Below are 22,411 nucleotides of genomic sequence, written 5' to 3'. Positions count from 1 at the left end.
TAATTCTAAAAAAAAATTTTTTTTAATGGTGCTGGAAAAACTGGGTGTCCACATTCAAAATAATGACATTGAATACTTACCATCTTATACCATATACAAAAAATTATCTCAGAATGTTCCAAAAACCTAAATGTAAGACCTAAAGCCATGAAACTCTTAAAGAAAACAAGGGAAGGGGTGCCTGGGTGGCTCAGTAGGTTAAGCATCCGACTTCAGCTCAGGTCATGATCTCACAGCTTGTGGGTTTGAGCACCACGTTGGGCTTTATGCTGACAGCTCAGAGCCTGGATTCTGCTTTGGATTGTGTCTCCCTTTCTCTCTCTGCCCCTCCCCTGCTCGCTTGCTCTCTCTCTCTCTCTCTCTCTCTCTCTCAAAAATAACAAATAAACATTTTTTTAAAAGTTTAAAAAAAAGAAAACAAGGGAAAATTTTCATAAAACTGGGCTTGGCAATGATTTCTTGGATATGACACCAAAAACACAGGCAACAACAACAACAAAAATAGATAAATTAGAATTCAAAAATGTAGAAGTTGTTCATCAAAGGAAGTTGTTCACTGCCCAGGGAGGGAAAAGCAAGTCACAGAATGAGAAAAAAATATTTGCAAATCATATAGTATCAAGAATATATAGGGGCACCTGGGTGGTTCAGTCAATTGAGTGTCTGACTTTGGCTCAGGTCATGACCTCACAGTTGTGAGTTCAAGCCCCGGATCAGGCCCTGTGCTGACAGCTCAAAGCCTGGAGCCTGCTTCCAATTCTGTGTCTGCCCCTCCTCTGCTCATGCTCTCAAAAATAAATAAACATTAAAAAATTTTTAAAAAAAGAATATATGAAGAACTCCTACAATTCAACAACAAAATAATAGACAACCCAATTTAAAAATAGGCAAAGGACTTGAATAGACATTTCTTCAGCGAAGATATCCAACAAGCACACTGAGAAGAGCTCAATATCACTAATTGTGATGATAATTTTATGTGTCGACTTGACTGGGCTAAGCAATGCCAAAATAACTAATAGAACATTACGTTTGGATGTGTCTGTGAGAGTAATTCTGGAAGAGATGAACATTTGACTCAGTTGACTGAGAAAAGAAAATCTGTCCTCCCCAGTGTGAGCAGGCATCATCCAATCCCTGGTGGGCTCGAATAGAACAAAAAGGTGGAGGAAGGGTAATTTTTCTCTCTTTCTTATTGAGCTGGGGGTTACATCTTCTGCCCTTAGACATCAGAGCTCCTGGTTCTTGGGCCTTTGGACTCTAAAACTTAACACTTGTGGCCCCCTGGCTTCTCAGAGCACCAGACTCAGACCAAACTATACTACTAGCTTTCCTTGTTCTCCATCTTGCACATGGAAGATTGTGGGACTTCTCTGTCTCTAAAACCACATAAACCAATTCCTATAATAAATATCCTCCTTTATGTGTGTATATTTATAATGATGTTTCCTACTGGTTTTGTTTCTCTGGAAAGCCTCAAGTTAATACAATAATTATACACAAATCAAAATGAAAAGAAGGCACTACATCACACCCATTGGGAAGGCTGTTATCAAAAACAACCCAGAAAATAACAAGTGTTGGTGAAGATGTGAAGAAATCGGAATGCTGTACATTGCTGCTGAGAAAGTAAAATGGTACTGCTGCCAGTAAAACAGTATGGTGGTTCTTCAAAAAATTAACCTTAGAATTACCATGTGATCCAGCAATTCCACTTGTGGTTAAATACCCAAAATAATTAAAAGCAAAGATTCAAAGAGATATTTGTACACCCCTGTTTATAGCAGCATTATTGACAATAGTCAAAAGGTAGAAACAGCCAAAATATCCATCAGTGGATGAATGGAGAAACAAAATATGACACATATCAACAATGGAAATTAGTTAGGTTTAAAAAGGAATGAAATGTGGACACATGCTACTACATAGATGAACCTTAAAGATATTATGCTAAGTGAAAAAAAGGACACAATATTGTATCTGTCCACAAAAGAACAAAAGCAGGATTCCAGTTATGTGAGGTACTGAGAATAGTCAACTTCATAGAGACAGAGAGTAGAATGGTGGTTGCCAGGGGGTCAGGGAGAAAGGAATGGGAAGCTGGTGTTTAATGAGGACAGCATTTCAGTTTGAGAAGATGAAAAATTTCTGGAGCTGGATGGTTGTGATAGTTGCACAACAATGAGAATGTACTTCATGCCATAGAACTGCACACTTTTAAATTATGAAGGAAGTAAATTTTATGTTTATATAAAAGAAGACAAGTTGGTCTTGATTTCTGACTCACCACCCATCCCCTAAAATATGGTCAGATTTAAAGGGAAAAAATACAGTCATTGTGTTCCAGATCTGCAAATAACACATCTTGATCTTTTGCATCATAAAGACAATCTTTGGAAGATAGGTGATTATTTGTTATCTTTAATGCAGATGTTTTAGTGTCAAGCAGATTCAACTTAACAGGAAATTTTTCTGTCAGTATGGCTATTCATTCACCAGTGGGAAGGAGGAAAACACAAAGCAAACTTCTCAAGTATAAAGGAGTCTAAAGGGTGCCTGGGTGGCTCAGTTGGTTGAGAGTCTGCCTCTTGATCTCAGCTCAGGTCTTGATCTCAGGGTCGTGAGTTCAAGCCCTGCGTTGAGCTCCATACTGAGCATGGAACCTACTTACAGAAAATAATAATAAAATAAAAGAGTCTGAAAATACATGTCTTCAAGCCTGCAAGATTTAGGGCTGTCCTATGTCCCTTTTCCATACAGTGTATATTCAGAAGCCCCCCCCCCCCCTTAATGACCAGCTAGTCACCCAGGGTGGTCCAGGGGGTTCGGGTTACTTTTTGTGGATCTAGGCTGAGGGGCACTGTCATGAGTGGAAGCCTCTCCCTTGGCATGTTTCCGCCATCCAAGCTCTGCCCACAGCCTTGCAGATGCAGAACAAAAATGTCACCCTACTCAGAGATGATCAAACATGAGTGAGTGCAACAAATAGCAATGTACTCATTCACAGTAAAGATTCATTATAACAAATAAAAGAAGATCCAAGAGAAAATAAGAGCTTATGACCAGCTCTCATTCTTTCTGTGTACTGCCTCCCTGCCTTCACCTCATGACACCAGAAGGAGCAGTGTGCGGCAGAGGCAGCCTCTGCTGACGGCTGTACTCATGGTGGTTCCCTCAGAGGGCATCTGATGCCAGCTGACCTAATGATTGAAGAGCACAGAGAGTCATCGTGCAGCTGTGGGCCTTTGTTCTGTGCAGCACCTGGGGTTTTGCTGAAACCCAGTGGTGGGAAGTTGTGAGGAAGAACTTTCTGTGAGGGGTCTCATGGGTGATGCTGCTTTTAGGAATCAGCTTCTGACCTTATGAGAAAGGTTCTGAAGAAATGTGAGATAAACACAGTTTTGCCTAAGCCTGTCTCATGTGTCCAGCCTTTCCATTCAAAATGCCACCTTTGGTGACAGAGGGTAGCTACGCCTGTGGTGAGCAGAGCCTAATGTACAGAGATGTTGATGTACATGAGATGTACATACCCCTATGCTGTATACCTGAAACTAATGTGACATTATGTGACAGCTATGCTCAAAAAATTATTTTTGAAAAATACAAAATGCCACCTTTGGAATAATATTGTTAATAAACAAATATGGAAATTTCAATGAACTCATTATTTTAAAAGAGATAACTGAAAATTATCCTCACTTCAGTTGTGTATAACAGCAAGTAGCCAATAGCTACCATTTACTGAAAACTTACATGCAAGGCATAGAACTAAAGAATTTACATATATTGTTATATTTGAGCCTCACAACAACCTCCTTTTACAAATTGGAGACACTAAATAAGCTTACCTGAAGTCACATATTGAAGAGGGGCAGGGCCAGGATTCTGGCCTAGGGCTTTCCCAGCTCAGAGTTCACTTGCCCTTACAGGTCCACATCTCTGTTGATAACTATGTTATCCATCTGGGTAATATTAAGTTGTCATCAGATAATCGATCATTACCTTTCTTATTACAGTGCCTTTGTTCTAGGAAGATAACTAGATGTAACATACATGCAAGACACCACACACACACACACACAGAGGGACCCAAGGCTCACTTCCTTCACCCCCAAGACTGGATGCCCTTCTTGTAAGCTTCCTGGAGCAAGTGTGACAGTCTCCCATGTGTTGTCCTGCTCAGTTTTAATGTGTGTTACAACTGGTACTGATAATAGATGCAACATGAGTGATTTGAGGGTAATATACCTTAAAAAAATTAACTAGAATTGATTCAAAGTGATACTTGAATATCACATTAGGTCACCTTCCAGAATGCTTTCTTGAGTGGAACAAAGGGGTGAGAGTGACAGCTTAACCTCGGGGATTGTACAGACAAAACAGGTTGGGGAAACAATCCCAACCTCCATACCATGGGGAAGTGTGGCATAGTGCCTGTTGAGTTATGCACATCATCTCATGTGTTGGGAACAAGACCCCTTGTCAGGAAGTATTTGGTAGATGTATGATGAAGTAATGAATAAATACTTCCCTTCCTTTTGGTGGGTATTCTAACAAGGAAACAGCTGTAATGGAAGGAATGTGTTTAAGCCTGTATAAAAATATTAGCAAAATTTTATTCCTATTGCTCAAATTTCTATGAACTATTTTAAGAATTATCTTATTTGACAGCTTATTCCAAGTATAACACCATGTAAAGATACAAGCATTGGCCAAGAACATTAGAGCCTTCATTGTTGAGATAAACATTGGTTCCATAATGAAGATCCAGAAATACTGCCATTTGAGCAGATGCCAACTGTATGATGAGCTCCTTCTCCCTGAAAATGTCACCACTAGTGTTTTGGAGATGAAGAAACAGAGCAGTCTAGACAAGAGGGCCCACATCTTTGAGTTCAATTGGCCATAGCTATCTGAAAAGATAGTACAGGGCCCTTGGAAGACACTGGTCTGGGGTCAGATCATAGTCCAAGAACTTCACCTCACCCTCGGGGCAAGAATCAGCAAGGCCAACAGTGTGAGAGTTAGTGCTACTGAGGACAGTCTGGCGATGGCCAGCATGAGACAGCCCGGAGGGGAGTGGCCAGAGCAACTTACGGCATGAGGCCCGAGTGAGGCAAGTTGCTAACCATCAGGTCGGCTGAGATCCAGTGGGATCCAGTCTTTCTAGAATCCTGGCCATCTTCTGGGTCTGGATTCTCCAGGTACCAGCACAGAACTGGAATGACAGCTTTCTGGGCTGTTGATCCTAACCATTTCTACCATAATAGCATCTTGTAGATCTCATAGCTTTAGTGATCTCCTGTATACCATGTGGGTCAAAGGCCTGAAAAATACGTGTCCCGTAAAAGTGAATAATTATGGGGGCAGGGAGTTGTTAGTGAATAGTTAAATAAGTCATGTCATTATTAAAATATTAATGATGGCAACGAGGGGGGTGGACTGGGGGCCAGGGGCACGGTAAGTGCTGATAACCTCCTCAGCAGAGGAATGTGAGGTTTGGGGAGGAGCTTATGAGCTCCACTTCAGACAGATCAGTGCTGGCATTCTGTGGGTATCCAGGAGACTCCCACAGTGGGGCTGGGGAGGGAGGGAGTGGCCCAGAGAGACTGCTAGAGGAGAGGGGCCCCAGACGGGGCTCTGAGGAACTCCCAACATTTTACCAAATGCAGAGCTGGAGGCACCCCCAGGGATCAAGCAGTGTGGCCATAAAGGTCAGGTGCCGCAGGAAGGGAGGATGTCCCTGAAGTTAGCAAGAGAGGCCCCAGTGCTGCTAAGAGGCCCCGGGGACAGGAAACCACAAAGCGCCAAGTCAAATTGGTGGCAAGGAGGCAGGTGTAAATTTGGTGAACAGAAGTTTGTGCGCAAGGTTTGGTCTCTTCTGGGCAATTTCCCAGTTTTGCTCATTTTTAGGCAAATGAAGCCATTGAGGATGGTTATTTCCATTTTCAGAAAATGTGCAAGCCCCTACTTTTGGATCATGTGCCTCCCGTTTCACATGGTGCCGTGGTTCTGGCCCTTATGCTGCGCACTGTGCTCTAATCTGCTGCTTTCGCTGTCGCGTGGTGCCAGTTCTCAGGATCGGGGCGGGGACCAGTGCACAGGAGCAGGACTGGCACTGAGCTCATCTAAAGGACAGGAAAAGGAGCTAGGGCAGAATTACGAGTTGTAGAAATTATCTCCGAGGATTACTTTTTACGCTGGTTTCAATATGAGAGTGACCACAACCACCCAAAGCCATACTGATTGTTTTGCTTTGATCCAAAGGAACCTGTGCTCTGAAGTGCAGTGCAAGCTACCTGCGCCTGGTGCAGGGCCGCCTCTGGGTGTGGCTCAGCTACGTTATTAGATTCGACTTGGGGTTGTCACCTGTCGTCATGCCAGAGCCATAATGGTCCATTACATAATTTTATCGTCAGACCCTAAGCCCCAACTTCCTCTAAACACAGCTGGGCCTGATCATATTTTTGCCACTGATTCCATGATGTCCTGCGGGTATCTTAGGAACAGGTTGTATGTACTGGACAAACACACGTTTAGCTGCAAAGGGAGTGTTTGAATTAGAATTCAGGCCTACAAAAGGGAGTTAGAGAGGGTTGGCCTTTGCATCTGAAGACTTAGAGATGTTTTACCTCACAGGTCTACATGTGGGCATTTTTAAGACTTCAGGAGGCTCAGTGATGGCACAGGGTCTTAAATGCATATTCCTAGGAATCCAGAAGTATAGGCATCTCCCTCCTCTACCCTCACTGCCAAGCCAAGTGTTCTTATTCTCTTTATTACAGTAATAGGCCTTAAGCTAATAAATAGCCCAGGAGACACTTGCTAATAGCCAACGATTTGGGTTCAAAAGGGATAATATATCAAAATGCCTTCTAAACAAGTCTGTGGTGTTAGAAATAACCCTTAATAATATCTGTTTGCTTGTCACCTTGTCAGTCTGATCAAACATTTTTGAAAAAGATACTAAACAACTAGATGTCAAGTTAAATCTGCCTGTGTGAACATATGGGCTACAGAATAAATTCACCAGAAGACACTTGAAGGGCATTTGGGCTTTGGAAACTCAGTTTTCAGTGTGAAAGCCAACCCACTGTGTGGCTGGGTAGTGCTTTTCTTCTACTCCTGCTGCTGCTTAGGTCAAAGCTGGTTGCAGTTCACAAGGGCATGGTCTGGTGCTTGGACCAAGGCGGTTAGTGCACATCTGCATGGGGGGTTGGCCTCCAAATAAGAGCTTAGATTCACCCAGACCCTACGCAGATCCAAGTGGTGATTGAATGTGACCGTGAGGACATTTTGAATGTATTGCAAAAATACAGCTGTATAGTTTGGCACATATTTGACTTCAGAACTATTTTATTATTATTATTTGAATTTTTTGTTAGTGTTTATTTATTTTTGAGAGAGAAAGACCGAGCATGAGCAGGGGAGTGGCAGAGGGAGAGGGAGACACAGAATCCAAGCAGATTCCAGGCTCTGAGCTGTCAGCACAGACCCACAAACTGTGGGCATCATGACTTGGGCCGAAGTTGGACACTTAACCAACTGAGCCACCCAGGCACCCTGACTTCAGATCTATTTTATTTATTTTTTTTTTTTCAATGTTTATTTATTTTTGGGACAGAGAGAGACAGAGCATGAACGGGGGAGGGGCAGAGAGAGAGAGGGAGACACAGAATCCGAAACAGGCTCCAGGCTCCGAGCCATCAGCCCAGAGCCCGACGCGGGGCTCGAACTCACGGACTGCGAGATCGTGACCTGGCTGAAGTCGGACGCTTAACCGACTGCGCCACCCAGGCGCCCTCAGATCTATTTTAAAATCTATTGTGGCTAAGACCAAACCTCCTAACTTTTCCTTGTGGTCACAATTCTCTGTTTTAGATGTTAGGTGTGAAAAAGGACCAGTTCTTTAAGGGTCATTCCATGTTCTAAACAGGTGTGCTGCTATCAAAAGAGGAATGTGATTCCTTGATTTTGAGTGCTGTTGTATGAAACTAATGATTTTCTTGTGATGTTTCTTGCCCACCCCCCCACCCCTGCCAGGAAGGGCGCCTGTGGCCTTCAGACAGCTCCGGGCCTCGGCCAGGGGCCTCAGAGGTAAGGATTTGGGGAAGGGTTGGGGGCAGGCAACAGGAGGTGGCTGCTGCACCCGTGTGTGCAGAGGGGAGGGGAGGGGAGGACAGGAATAAACCATTGCAACAAAATTGGTGGAAGGGCTAAGTGTATTACAGCACAGATTAAGAAAGAACACATTTCACTGAAGGCATATGCTGGAACCTTGGTTAAAAAGGTGGGGAGGAGTTTTTCCCTAGAATTTCCTAGGGATTATCTTTGCTCCTTATAGAAACCAAGTTGAGAATCACTGATCTTTACATGATCCCATAAGCTGCTAATAATGAGGCTTGGCAGATGTGGGTATAGTTTATAAATACATCTCTCAATTTAATAATATGACTTTTAGAGGTACCTGGCTGGCTCAGTCAGTTAAGCGTCCGACTCCGTCCCAGGTCATGATCTCACAGTTTGTGAGTTTGAGCTCCGGGTCAGGCTTGCTACTGTCAGCACAGAGCCTGCTTTGGATCCTCTGTCCTCCCCGTCTCTGCCCTTCTCCTGCTTGCGCACTCTCTCTCTCTCTCTCTCTCTCAAAAAAATAAATAAATAAATACACATTAGAAAAACGAATATGATTTTTAAAATAACATATTTTTTTGCCTATAAGTTAAAAATATGGTGTGAGAGAAATCAGTGGAGACATATATCTGTGTCTTTCCTCTAGAAGAAATTTGGATGGTGGAAGAAGCGTGAGGATTATGTAAGAAGTCCAGTACCTGGCTTCATTTTGGGAAAACAAATCTGTAATCATATTTACTTTGGAGTACAGAATATTTTTCATGTCAATTACTAAAAATATTCAGGAAACTTTTATTCAGAATGAAACAACTAGAAAAGCCTAGAAATCAGAAAGAAAAAGAAGTCATGTGTTCTGTATTTTCTTAAGTAATTGATAGAGTAACATGCTCTATAGTATTTCATACATAGACCCAATGCCTTATACCTGCTGCAAGTACCATTGCGTGCAATTGAACTTATGCCCCACTCTTCTGAGCCACAGGTGAGAGCACGGGTGGCCCAGTCCCCTCACTCTGGTGAAGTCCCCTCAGGTGAAGGGGTAGGGCCCGGACCCAGTCACCTGGTGGGCAGTCCTGGAGCGCCTCCCCCCCCTCCCGCCCCCAACAGCGCTTTCCACTCTGTTACTGTTTACTGCACTCTGGAAATTGCTGTCATATTCTAAAGGAACCATCAGAAAATGTATACACAGCATACACAGCAACTCCCATTAAACCCAAATTCTCAGTTAACCACAGTTCTCCACAGTGAAACCATGCTAGATAAACCATAGTTTGCCCAGCTAATGTTGTAGGTCACGAGGAATAAGAAAACTACTTTTTTTTTTTCCTGAAATAGTCTTTTCCTGTTGTTTCCTGTTTTGAGGACTGTTTGGAAAGTCTTCAAACTGCTGAGAACATAGATCAAGATCAAGCATGACTTTCCTTGATACCATCCCATTCGTGATCACTATTGTGTCACGAATGTCTTCAACCCTTTCCTCTTCCCTTGCAGATCATGTATGCCCCGCGGTCCAGGGACAGGTTTACTGCCCCATCCTTCATCCAGAGGGACCGGTTCAGCCGCTTCCAGCCCACCTACCCCTACGTGCAGCACGAGATCGACCTTCCTCCCACCATCTCCCTATCCGATGGGGAGGAGCCGCCTCCTTACCAGGGGCCCTGCGCCCTGCAGCTCAGGGACCCTGAACAGCAGAGGGAACTCAACCGAGAATCTGTGAGGGCCCCGCCCAACCGAACCATATTCGACAGCGATTTGATAGACATTTCTGTGTACAGTGGGGGCCCGTGTCCGCCGAGTAGCAACTCGGGCATAAGTGCCAGCACCTGCAGCAGTAACGGGAGGATGGAGGGGCCGCCCCCGACCTACAGTGAGGTGATGGGCCACTACCCTGGCGCCTCTTTCTTCCATCACCAGCACAGCAGCGCACACAGGGGGAGCAGACTGCCGTTTCAGCAGGACAGCTCAGGGGGCACGGTGCTGCCCATCCAGGGCAAGGACAGGAAGCCTGGGAACCTCGTCTGACCCTCTGACGTGCACTGGAGGAGGCAGAAGCCAAGGAGGAATGAGGGCCTCATTGCCTCCGCTCCCAGGCACAGTGTTGTTCCGTTTCACGTGCTACAACGAAGTAAAACCAAATGTGCAAACATGGTCTTTGTTTCTGATTCCTTTCAGGGGAATTGCATGCAGACTAGACTGAAATAATACAAACTTCCATCCGGTCTGACCGCAAACAGTGTTTATTTGGGGACAGGCATCAGGACGGGGGCTGGTTTTGGCAAAGGGCGGGCATGGGAACACAGAGAAAGGGATGCTTTGAAGATATCATGAAATAAAACCCACAGAGGTATTTGATTTATTTAATTATGAAAGGAGACTTTGCAGAGAAAGAGGCCAGAATGGCCTGGTTTATAATCAATTGATAAAGAAGGATGCATTATTATATATTATCACGGGGAAGTATTGGCCAGTTTGCTTTTTCTCCCAAGGTGTGGAACTTTTATTTTGTTTTAAAAATATGATTCAGAATTCCCGTTTTGTGTGCCAAGGTATAACGTGAAGAAGTTAGATGAGCGCAAGGAGCTAATTTGTGTTGTGATGATGTGTTTTTGAAAGTTGCACTATCTAAATGTTTATATACGAGGGAACTGTTCTGTGTGGAGTTCTGTATGTTGTCTTCTCACCTATGGATTCTTATTAGGCCCAAGGAGCACCTGGAGTGTTCCCCATACTCACGTGAGAAAAGATGTTTGGGGTTGTAGCCTAACACATGCCAGCTTACAGAAACCAAGGCAGTGTGACAAGAGTCTGCATCATGTAGCAGTGCGTCACCGAAGTGTTTGGAGACTTTTGGATGGAAGAGAGGAAATACTAAATCCCAGCATTTCTGATGTGTTGTGTTACTCTGCTAGTCTTAGGCTGCATATTTTATTACATTTGAACCTGACACTTGCATTTATGTACCCAGTATCATGCAGTGCTGCCCCTGTCCTCCAGCAGTGCAGTTTCTTCAGTAATTTAGAGGGTTTTTTTCACTGTAGCATGAAATATACTCAGACACATACATTATTTTATGCAATAAATTGTTTAAAGTGCAAGGTGGTTATTCTTAATACTGTTGAAATACGTGACTTCTCAGTGTATTCCCGTTGTCTCTCTCCTTTTCTAGATAGCAGATAGTTCAGTTCAAGCCCAGACAGCTGGTCAGTGCTCGAGAGGTAGTGGTCCCCGCGTGGCCTGCCCGGCCTCGGTGTGCCAGGGATGCCACCAGTGGCTTCTCCGTGTGCAGGAAGCCCCTGGAGAGTGAATGAGAGAACACCATGGTGCAGAGCACAATAACAAGCCGTTGCATGTCACTCTCGAAGGAGTGCAGTGTTCAGGACCCACCGCAGCTCCCAGGGGAGTTTCCTTTCCCTGGGCGGTGGTGGCCAGAACTGGACAGTTACAGATAGTGCAGGGCGGGGTCGGGGGGAGGCATGACCATAAGAGCACAGGATAAAAAGCACAACATGCAGTTAAAATGCAACTAGAAAGCTAATTTTAAATATTGTTAGTCTTAGCTTTAAAATCCTTGATATTTACAAACATTCGCTCTCATGTGGAATGGATAACTTCCTTCTGTGGAAGCTGCCATCTGGCCTGTCAGCCATAGCCTGAGGGTTAGGCTGCGCCACGCCCCAGGAGGGCTTGTCCACCGCTGCCTACCCTGGGCTGGCCAGGCCCCTTTGGCCTATGCATGTAGAGCAATGAATGGACTGGAATGATGGCTTGGTGACTCTGATCTCCGCAGTTTTAATGCTGCGTCGGCACACGTGTGTTCGTGTCTGTTTGTGGGTCTCCAAGGTGGTTTCTCAGGGAGGTGACTTTGTGCTGTGGGCTGGGGGCTGGAGAATGTTCTGAACTAAAAGTCCTGTCGGCTGCTTCTTTCTGTTGCTTCTCTTGGTCAGTAAGTGGCTGGTTTTTGTTTTGTTTTCAGGATTGGAATCTCTATTAGATTCCTCCATTTCCCACGGTTAAGATCCACAGAACTAGTCAAACTCTTAAAAGGAGAGTGAGAGAAAATGTGAGCAGCAGTTGCAACTCAGGCATCAGACCTTATTTGAAAGTGTGTGTGTCGGGCGTTGCTGCAGGGATTCTGAGATCGGGCAGATCGCTGGGAGCCTGGACTTGGACCTGGAGGCTGCCTCTCCCATGCTGCAGGTGCTCCCGCAGTTCAGCTCACTGCCTGGGTCACAGGCCTGCACTTAAGGCAGCTGGGCATCCCCTTGGCATGAAGCCTTGACTCACCCTGTAGAGGGATGGCAGCACCTATGGGGGCTCAGGGTAAATTATGGATCAGGTGTCCTGTCAGATGCAAGAGGAGGTTGGTTACCATTCTAAGCCTCACCTGCAATTTTGATAAAGGGTGAACCCCCCACCCGTATAGCTCTAGCTCAAAATGGTTTCACAATCCTTATTGTTCTACCTGCTACAAGAAATGAGCTATGGTCAGAAACCGGTAAATTCCTTAGTCACTTTGCAAGTATATGAATGTTTTGCAGATGTTCACAGTTTTGGCGAAGCAATTATTTAATTCAAATAACTTTAATCATCTTTCAGAAGAGGTTCTTCCCATTCTTCCACCCTGGAGAATTGCCCTTTGAGTTAGTTATTTAAAGACACAGCCCTATCAAACCATGACTTAATGGTCCTTGAGGCTGGACCTCTGTAATGAATTAATTTAAAAGCCAAGGTCGTGAATTGAATTAATAGTCAATTTCCTCTGCCACGGGGAGAAGGTGATCCATAGCTTCTTGGAAAGTGACCGCCCTGTTTGCACAGCATTGCCCCTCACTGGCTCTGTGCAGGTCAAGGGGTGCCGTGCGGAGGCAGCTTGTACGGGGGTGAATGTTCAAGAAGATCACATGCTTGGAGGACACAAGGGTCTGGCTTGGGAACCAGATTTAGGCAATCTGTGGTAGGTTTATTATTTCAGTAGGGTGTTAAAAATAAAGAATTGTATCGTTCAAAGGAGCAGTGGGTGGGAAGGGGTCCTCCTGGGCATCCTGCTGTGACGTTTCCATCCATTGTCTTGGGACTTCCAGGAGCATGAAACCCAAGGCATGTTGAATCCCATTTCTAGGAACACAGTTTTCAGGAGTATATTTGCTTTTGCAGAAAGTCTACTGTTCTTGAGTCACCAAAGCAGTCCTTAGTACAAGAGATTTTGCTAAACAAATTATGTACTTAAGTAAAAGTTGCTCCATTCTTTGTGTACCTGACGAAAATTTAGTGTTAAAGGAGCTTGGCAAGCATGCCCTCTGATCTTCACCACCATATATGCATATGGACACCCAGCCCACAAGAAATTTCAAGATAGCCGAAGAGCATAGCTAATGAAACTTTACGAAGACTTGTCATGAGGACTACATTTGTATCCACTGATTGTAGCTCAAACTCTTGGGAGAGCACAGGGGCAGATGGCAGGCCTTCAGAAGCACCCACATAGGAATGTGGCACACAGATGACGGTGTCCGTCTTGGGCTTCTGAATATCTTCATTGATCTTCTTTGCCTGTACTTTGTAAGAATGGGACAGGCTCACATGCATGCGCTGCTAGAGAGCTGCTCTGACCTAGAATCTGGTCAAATGGCAGCCTTCCACTTGGAAGCAGAGTTGCCCCTGGACAAGGCTCAGTCACCTTCCATCCAGTTGCTTTTCTAAGGATTGCCTGTAGGAGGTTCCTGGGGTCGGGGCCTTGGAGGCAGGGCCGGGGGCTGTTCCCCAGCACGCTCCAGCTGTGTTTGCTGGGCTGGGGCCCCTGCTTGAGGCTTGCCGCTTAGAGCGGCAACATTAACTGCATGTCGTTTGGTATCCCTTTCATTTTTCTTCAGATTCCCAAAGCTCAGCAGTGTGCAAAGAAAAAAAAAAACTGGGAAGGACACTTGGTTTTTGTTAACTTTTTGATTTTGTCTGTGTGACTAAAGCAAGACATATGCCCATGCTTGGCACCAGGCAACCCCCCCCCGCAAGCCCGCCTCCTCGCTCTGCCAGCGTCCCCAATCATCGCTGAATGACCGTGATACAGGCTTCGTTCTGCTGACATTCACCCAGATCACCTTGGCCTTGGTGAACCCAAATAAAATGACACGACTGGGGGACGGGCTGGTGGGTGTCCCCTCCTTAGTGTGAGCAACACTGTAGGTACCAGTTGCCCATCCAAGTCACAGATGAAGAAAGTGCTTTCACCCCAGATCACAAAAGTTAGTCTCAGCAGCTTTGCTGCTCCCCTGATGCCAGCTGCCAGAGCCTGGCCATAGGTCAGTGACGGACTGTGTGAAATACCTGCCTCACCATAGCCTACAGTTTTCAGGAACCAAGATTTCAGCTGAGGTTAGTTTACTACCCAAAGTACTGCATCTTTTGCATAGTTTAAGTTTGTAATTTACTGCCAGGGTTAGACAGTTGTTTGCTGCTGTTGCTGCTGCTGCTTCCCAGGCCGGCTGTGTCAGGAAGCTGGTGTGTGTGAGCCGAATGCCTTGCCAAGAAAGCGCTGCCTTCCTTTCATCCTCTTTCCTTCCTCTGCGTGTGCTTGTCTGTGTGCAGTGTGGTGGGGGTCCCGACGCACTACTCGCATGTCATGTTGCCCATGGTGTTCCAAAGAGCTCTGCATGCCAGTCGCTTTGAAGCCCCCACGGGGTCTTGTGCTGACATCAGCAGACCCAGGAACTGAGCCCCCACTGCCGCACTCTGCTCCCACCTTTGTTGTGCCTCACTTACAATGGTGCTTTTTCAGTTGTCTGTCTTCTGTTTTTATTTGTAAGGTGCTGTATATAACTTGAATATATTATGCACATATCCTACCCAATGGGTAGAAAAAATTGTTAATACTGTAATATAATGTATAGATACCGATTTTAACAGAAATGGCATAGAATTTGTGAATGCCTATGTGCTTTGTCCTCTTTTGTAAGGAAATTTGCAAATGGATGCATACAGATAAAAGTCTATGTAGTTTATTTTCCTATTAAATATCAATATTATAACACAAGGGAAAGAAGTCTGAACAAGCAAGCCACTGTTTATGACCAGCATATGTATAGCAATTGAGAGTTGCACCTTTGCTGTGAAAACCCTTAAAAAAAAATCCTACAGCTTTTTGGTTGCCATTAGATGCTTCTCATTTTAATCTCTTCAGTGATGCTCAGTTGGACCAGTGTAACAGAAAAATTTTTGCAACTTGTTTTATGAAAAGATACTATGTTGTAGAATAACAAAGACGTCAAACCCCAGAGAAAAGTGCACATGTCGTTAAAATTGCAAAACTAATGTCCCGGTTAAGTAAATCAGGCTGCAGAAGAGGACTTTGTTCAGTACAGAGGCCTTGTTGGCCATCTGTGTCCCTAGTCTCTCTGTGCCTTTTTCTTTGACAAACCGAAGCTATGGAGCCAATGAACCAATGGGTTTGTAGGGAAAAAGTATCTCAGGAAAAACAAAAACACTTAGGAGAAGACCCCACTCTTAGAAAAACTTGTTTTCTTTTGGGTTATCATTAGCAGAGAATTAGCTATCAGCCAGCCAAGTGAAGAATCTTCTATCCATTCCTGTTGGCGTCTCGTGGTGATCTTGACAAACTAGGTTTTGCCAGCGGTTAGGGATTATGTTTTCAGTTGCATGTTCTGTCACACCTCTTACGCAGCATCTATCCTTCCAGCTCAGTGTTAGCCTCTGTTAGGACCTCTGCATTTATTTTCAAATATCCTGATACGAAAGAAAGAAAAAGAAAAGCCTAGCACATTTTTGCTAAAACCACTGAACCATGGGTGTGCACATCCTTTCTGGTGTTGTCCGTAAAGGCAGTCAGTGAAGTTTTGCCCATCTGATCCACAGTTCCACTCTATTCTGTCACCAGAATAATAAATTTCATGTTTTTTATTTGCTCTGTGGTGTATGTTCTGATTTTGAAAACACAAGAGAATCATGCCCTTATCCTCCAGAAAGCAAATTATTACCGATTATCCTTAAACTGAAAACACCTCTACAATGCAACTCTTGATGCTGAAGGACTAAAGACCAGCCCTTCTCTCACTGTTCTGAAAGGGCATGACAAGATAGTTAACCTCGTGGGTGGTCTGTCCTGTCCAGCCCCCACCGTCTGCGCCCCTTGTGTGTCCTGCAGGGGCCCCTCGTGCTTCTGGTTCAGCATCAGGAGACAAGGCTCACTGCTGTCAGGAGCAACACTTCCACCCTTCCAGGTTCCATCTCTTGGGAGAACTGTTGAGCATGAGTGTCATCAGAGAATGTTCTAGACTCAGAGGTACTAAAGTGTGTTACCGCACCATTGCTTCCTTTCTACAGAACTGAGGCTTAAACTTTACTGTTAATGATACTGGTTTATTTTAATGTGCTTGTCAGTATATTGCTATTTTTCATTTCATGGCTTTCAAAAATCACATTTTCTAATTGTATTTGTCTAGTTTAAAGCTATTTTAAAACGTGTAAAACACTATTCACAGCATTTAGTTCATTTAATTTTTATTATAAAGCAGCCTACTAAAAAAGTACAAACTGTATATGAACTTTTCAGTAGTTCATGTGAGCTCTGATAATCAGAAGTCATTAAAGTGTTTAACAGCTATTTGTGCTTACTTTTCAGAATAATTTCCAGTTATACACAGAGAAATATTTCCAACTGTTGTGTATCTGCCTCTTTTAACTGAGCAATGGTGATGTAGTTCTTAGACCTAAGGTCTGTAATTGCAATACTTTTAAAGATGTTGCTCTAAGTGCTGTTAGTTATGAAATCAGCTTTTTCTGCTTGTTCTTAGTGCTGTGGTCAAACCATAGCATAAAATCATTAAAAATAATCAGTGATATACATGTGTCTCCTATTTTTCTTTCTTGTAATCTTTCAAAAACAAAGCACATTATGTGGGGGGAGAAAACTACACGTGTTTTAAAACCCGGTCTCAGAGAAACATTCAGGGATTTTCCTCAAGTCTCATCATGGGAGAAGCCATTGAGAACTGCTTCACTGGAGCCCAGGTGCCTGAGGAGGGGACAGATGCCTCAGAGGTTTAGTTTCTTGGCATTGGAAGTTTTCAGTCTGTGATCATGTAGCAAAAGGACTCTAAAATTTCCTTCATTGAGAGATTATAAACTTTCCTCATGGACAAAGTTCTGCACAGGAAGGAGGGGGTTGGGAGCTTGAGATGCCTACTTGATCCTGTTCACTAAACCCTGGAGTGTGCCTGTCACAGCAGAGAAACAGCTCCCTCCAACTCTCCCTCTGCCACAAGGAGTCTATACCAAGAGTCAAGTGGTAGCTGTCTCTGTGTAAGGTTCCCTGAAAGCAAAAGCTGAGCTGAGGATCTCCATGAGGGTAACTTGAAGGGTACCCTTGTCTGGGAGCTGTTCCCAGAGGATGAAGCAGGTAATGAGAGACAAGGGAGACAAAGTGTTCATGCTCATTTCCACTGTAGGCAATTGGGGCTCAGGATGGTGCCAAGAAGCAGGGGAGGTAGGGAGACGGACCATTCTCCACTATTGAGGGTTGCCCTTTGGGGTTATCTTCCCAGCCAGTCGCCCTGGGTGAGAACTGAAGACTTCTGAAGAAGCCCTAAGGCAGAAAAATCCAGACACCTGTGGTCTGGAAGCTGCCAGCAAGCCCAGAAGCTGTCCCTCCTGGCTGGCGCTGAAATGACAATGGCCACAGAGCACTGGAGTGGAGTTCTCATGCCTCTGCCACAGTCACACCACATTCAAGTGGGTCCTTGGAAGAGCCAGGCACTGCTGGCTGGGGAGAGAAACACCCAGTTCTGGATCCACAGTTTTCCCAGCTAGGCCTATACTTAGCACAGGACATGAACAGAACCTAACACCTCCTCTCCGTGATGATCTCTCCTTCTGCCTCAACTTCCTTGTGTCCCACCCTGGGGACCTGGGGAGTTATCTGCTGTTCTTCAGTGCTGCCAGCACGTGCCTGCCTTGGACCCCAAACCTTTCCAATCTCCCGCTTCCTTTGACCAACTTAATTCTGTACATTAGCTTGTGAAACAGTAGAGCTGCTGGCTGCTAAGCAGAGCACTGGATAATCACACTCCTCAGGCTGCCCTCTCCCTGCCCCCTTAAGGGAACATTTGGAAACACAGGGTGTCCTCTTCCAGAGATCCACTCATAGTGAGCCCTGGAATAAAACACTGCATTTCTGACTCTCCATGATGATACTTGCACATAACAGTCTATAATGAGTCTGTTACTTAGAACATCATAATTAGATTGCTCATTATGCTGTTTTGCTTTGAATGGATTCTAATTTAAATGTTCATTTTAAAATAGCAGCCAAAAAGTAAAAATTTAGCAGTTGCGAAGTTCTTTGTTTTAACATCATGTTTCTGTTCAGACTGTAGCTTTTACAAACCTCATTCGCCCTATTTCACATACTCTTCTAAAAAATCAGAAGTGTCAATGCTACAGCTGTAGTCATTTGAACACAGCACAGTGTGACTGAAATGCAGACTTTCAAAATGCCTTACCAGGATGCATGTATATATATTTATAGACAATTGTATACAGAAGCTCTTGTATAACTTACCTGTTTACAAAGCCATTTGCATTTAGAGTTGTGCTGTGGCTACTGTTACCATGCATCTGTAAGCATGCTTTGAAGCCGGAGTACAAAGGTCAGTCTCTAGACTGTGGTGGGCCAGGTGACCCCAACCCCTCCTCGTCTGCTCTCTGCCCTGAACTGCTGCAGAGTGAGGGCACTGTCACTCCCATCTTTGGCATGGGCTCTATGACGATTTGGCATCTGTCCCTCCTCTGAGATTTCCTACTTACAATTAAAGGGAAGCACAGGCTTTGGAGCCTACAGACCTGTAGGTTCAAATATTAGCCTTATCTCAATTTAATGTACCTGATGGGCAGTTGTTTTTAAATGTTACCTGTCCAACAGGAATGCCCATGGGAAGCCGGGAGAATGGAGTGTGCTTGCCACGAGGGGCTCTCGATGAAAGGAGCTGCTATTGTTACAACATCCATATTCTAGATTTAACTTAAAAACATTTTGCCCAATTACTATAGACCTGTAGACAGCACTTTGCCTTGGAATGCTGTCTACACCAACCACTGCAGCTTAAAATGCCAGTGAAAGAAACAAGCACCAGAGTAAATTAAAGGAGAAATTTAAAATTTTTTTTGAGGGACGCCTGGGTGGCTCAGTCAAGCATCCAACTCTTGGTTTCAGCTCAGGTCATGATCTCATGGTTTGTGAGTTCAAGCCATGTGTCAGGCTCCATGCTGCCCGTGTGAGGCCTGCTTGAGATTCTCTCCCTCCCTCTCTCTCTCTGCCCCTCCCCTTTCTCTTGCTTTCGCATTCTCTCTCTCAAAGTACACTTTTTTTTAAATAAAAGTTTCTTGAGACAATCAAAAATGGAGACAAAAAATATCAGAATCTACAGGATGCTGCAAAAGCAGTTCTAAGGACATTCATAGCAATAAACACCTACATTAACAAGCAAGAAAGATACCAAATAAACAACCTATACCTCTAGTCTTAAGGAACTAGAAAAAGAACAAAGTGAGCCCAAAGTTAGCTGAAAGAAGGAAATAAAAATCAGAGCAGAAATAGTGAAACAGAGAATAGAAAAACAACAGAAAAGCTTAACCAAACTAAGAGTTGGCTCTTAGAAGAGATAAACAAAATTGACAAACCAAGAAAAAAAAGAACAAATCAACAAAGTTACAAAATTATAAGTGAAAAGGGAAACTGATACCACAGAAATTCAATCATAAGAGGCTACTCTGAGCAACCATATGCCAACAACTTAGACCACCTAGAAGAAAGGAAAAATTCTTAGAAACATACAACCCACTAAGACTGAATCAGGAAGAAACAGAAAATCTGAACAGACTACTAGTAAGGAGATTGAATCAGTAATAAAAAAAATGTCCCAACAAAGAAAAGCCCAGGGCCAGATGGCTTCACTGGTAAATTTTACCAAACATTGAAAGAACCCCATTTTTCTCAAACTCTTCCAAAAAACTGAAGAGGAGAGAATACTCCCAAATTCATTTTATAAGGCCAACATTACCCTGATACCAAAGCCAGATAAGGACACTAGTAGAAAATAAAATTACAAGCCAATATCCCTGATGAAGAGAGATGCAAAATGCTCAAGATATTAGCAAATCAATTCAGCAGCACTAAAAGGATCATTCACCATAATCAAGTGGGATTCATCCCTGTGATGTAAGGATAACTCAACAGAGGCAAATTAACCAATGTGACACATCACATTAATAGAAGGAAAGAAAATCGTATCATCTTAGGAGATGCAGAAAAGGGATTTGACAAAATTCAAAATCTGTTCATGGGGTGCCTGGGTGGCTCAGTTGGTTAAGCATCAGGTCATAATCTTGCAGTTCGTGAGTTCCAGCCCTGTGTCCGGCATTGTGCTGACAGCTCAGTTTTGGATTCTGTGTCTCCCTCTCTCTCTGCCCCTCCCCCACTCACGCTCTGTCTCTCCCTCTCTCAAAAATAAACATCAAAGACATGTATTTAAAACAAATCTGTTCATGATAAAAACACTTAAATTAGGCACAGAAGGAACACACCTTATAATAAAGGGCATATGTGACAAGCACACAGCTAACATCATACTCAATGGTAAAATGTTGAAAGCTTTTTGTCTAAGATTGGGAATAAGACAAAGTTGCCACTCTCACCACTCCTATTCAACACAGTACTGGCAAGTCCTAGTTAGAGCAGTCAGGCAAGAAAAAGAAATAAAAGTTATCAGAATTGAAAAGGAAGAAATAAAATTGTCTCTATTTGCAGATGCCCTGATTTTATATATAGAAAATCCTAAAGTCACAACCAAAAAATTGTTAGAAGCGATCAACAAATTCAGTAAAGTTACAGGATATAAAATTAACACACAAAATCAGTAACATTTCTATATACTAACAATGATTTTTTTCTTTTAGTTTATGTATTTTGAGAGAGAGACACAGAGTGAGCAGGGGAGGGGCAGAGAAAGACTTTGAGGGACAAAGAGAATCCCAAGTAGGCTCCATGCTGTCAGTGCAGAGCTGGATGCAGGGCTTGAACTCAAAAACTGTGAGATCATGACCTGAGCTAAACCAAGAGTCAGGGGTCCCGGGAAGATGGCGGCGTAGGAGGACGCTGGGCTCACCGCGCGTCCTGCTGATCACTTAGATTCCACCTACACCTGGCTAAATAACCCAGAAAACCGCCAGAGGATTAGCAGAACAGAGTCGCTGGAGCCAAGCGCAGACGAGAGGCCCACGGAAGAGGGTAGGAAGGGCGGCGAGGTGGTGCACGCTCCACGGACTGGCGGGAGAGAGCCGGGGCAGAGGGGCGGCTCCCCGGCCAAGCAGAGCCCCCGAGTCTGGTTTGCAAAAGCGGAGGGGCCTGACGGACTGTGTTCCGACAGCAAGCGCGACTTAGCGTCTGGGAGGTCATAAGTTAACAGCTCTGCTCGGAAAGCGGGAAGGCTGGAGGACAAAGGGAGGGAGAGCTGCTGAGCCCCCGGACGACACAGCTCAGTTTGGTGGGGAACAAAGGCGCTCGCCAGCGCCATCTCCCCCGCCCATCCCCCAGCCCAAATCCCAAAGACAACCAGTTCCTGCCAGGGAAATTGCTCGCTCCGCGCAAACACCCAACTCTGTGCTTCTGCGGAGCCAAACCTCCTGCAGCGGATCTGAATCCCTCCCGCTGCCACAGGGCCCCACCTGAAGTGGATCACCTAAGAAGCGAGCTAAGCCGGCCCCTCCTGCCCCTGTGCACCTTGCCTACCCACCCCAGCTAATACGCCAGATCCCCAGCATCACAAGCCTGGCAGTGTGCAAGTAGCCCAGACGGGCCACGCCACCCCACAGTGAATCCTGCCCCTAGGAGAGGGGAAGAGAAGGCACACACCAGTCTGACTGTGGCCCCAGCGGTGGGCTGGGGGCAGACATCAGGTCGGACTGCGGCCCCACCCACCAACTCCAGTTATACACCACAGCACAGGGGAAGTGCCCTGCAGGTCCTCACCACGCCAGGGACTATCCAAAATGACCAAGCGGAAGAATTCCCCTCAGAAGAATCTCCAGGAAATAACAACAGCTAATGAGCTGATCAAAAAGGATTTAAATAATATAACAGAAAGTGAATTTAGAATAATAGTCATAAAATTAATCGCTGGGCTTGAAAACAGTATAAAGGACAGCAGAGAATCTCTTGCTACAGAGATCAAGGGACTAAGGAACAGTCACGAGGAGCTGAAAAACGCTTTAAATG

The 22,411-nt window shown here is 44.6% G+C and overlaps 1 protein-coding gene across 10 annotated transcripts in view; it reads left to right on the top strand.

The window, feature by feature from the left end:
- The window catches only part of LDLRAD4 (low density lipoprotein receptor class A domain containing 4), a 446,159-nt gene extending 429,175 nt beyond the window's left edge, over positions 1 to 16,984 (top strand). For 8 of the 10 annotated variants that reach the window (XM_043559415.1, XM_043559419.1, XM_043559412.1 and 5 more), the window contains 2 exons: positions 8,044 to 8,097; positions 9,622 to 16,984. In XM_043559415.1, coding sequence (XP_043415350.1) covers positions 8,044 to 8,097; positions 9,622 to 10,152 — 585 coding nt within the window. In that variant the 3' untranslated portion in view covers positions 10,153 to 16,984. The remainder of the gene's footprint in view (positions 1 to 8,043; positions 8,098 to 9,621) is intronic. The other 2 variants (XM_043559416.1, XM_043559418.1) reach the window with 1 other exon arrangement.
- The last annotated feature ends 5,427 nt before the right edge of the window (positions 16,985 to 22,411 follow it).

The sequence above is a fragment of the Prionailurus bengalensis genome, chromosome D3 (assembly GCF_016509475.1).
Source record: "Prionailurus bengalensis isolate Pbe53 chromosome D3, Fcat_Pben_1.1_paternal_pri, whole genome shotgun sequence".
NCBI classification, from domain to species: Eukaryota; Metazoa; Chordata; class Mammalia; order Carnivora; family Felidae; genus Prionailurus; species Prionailurus bengalensis.
This window is presented reverse-complemented; position numbering and strand designations above follow the sequence as displayed.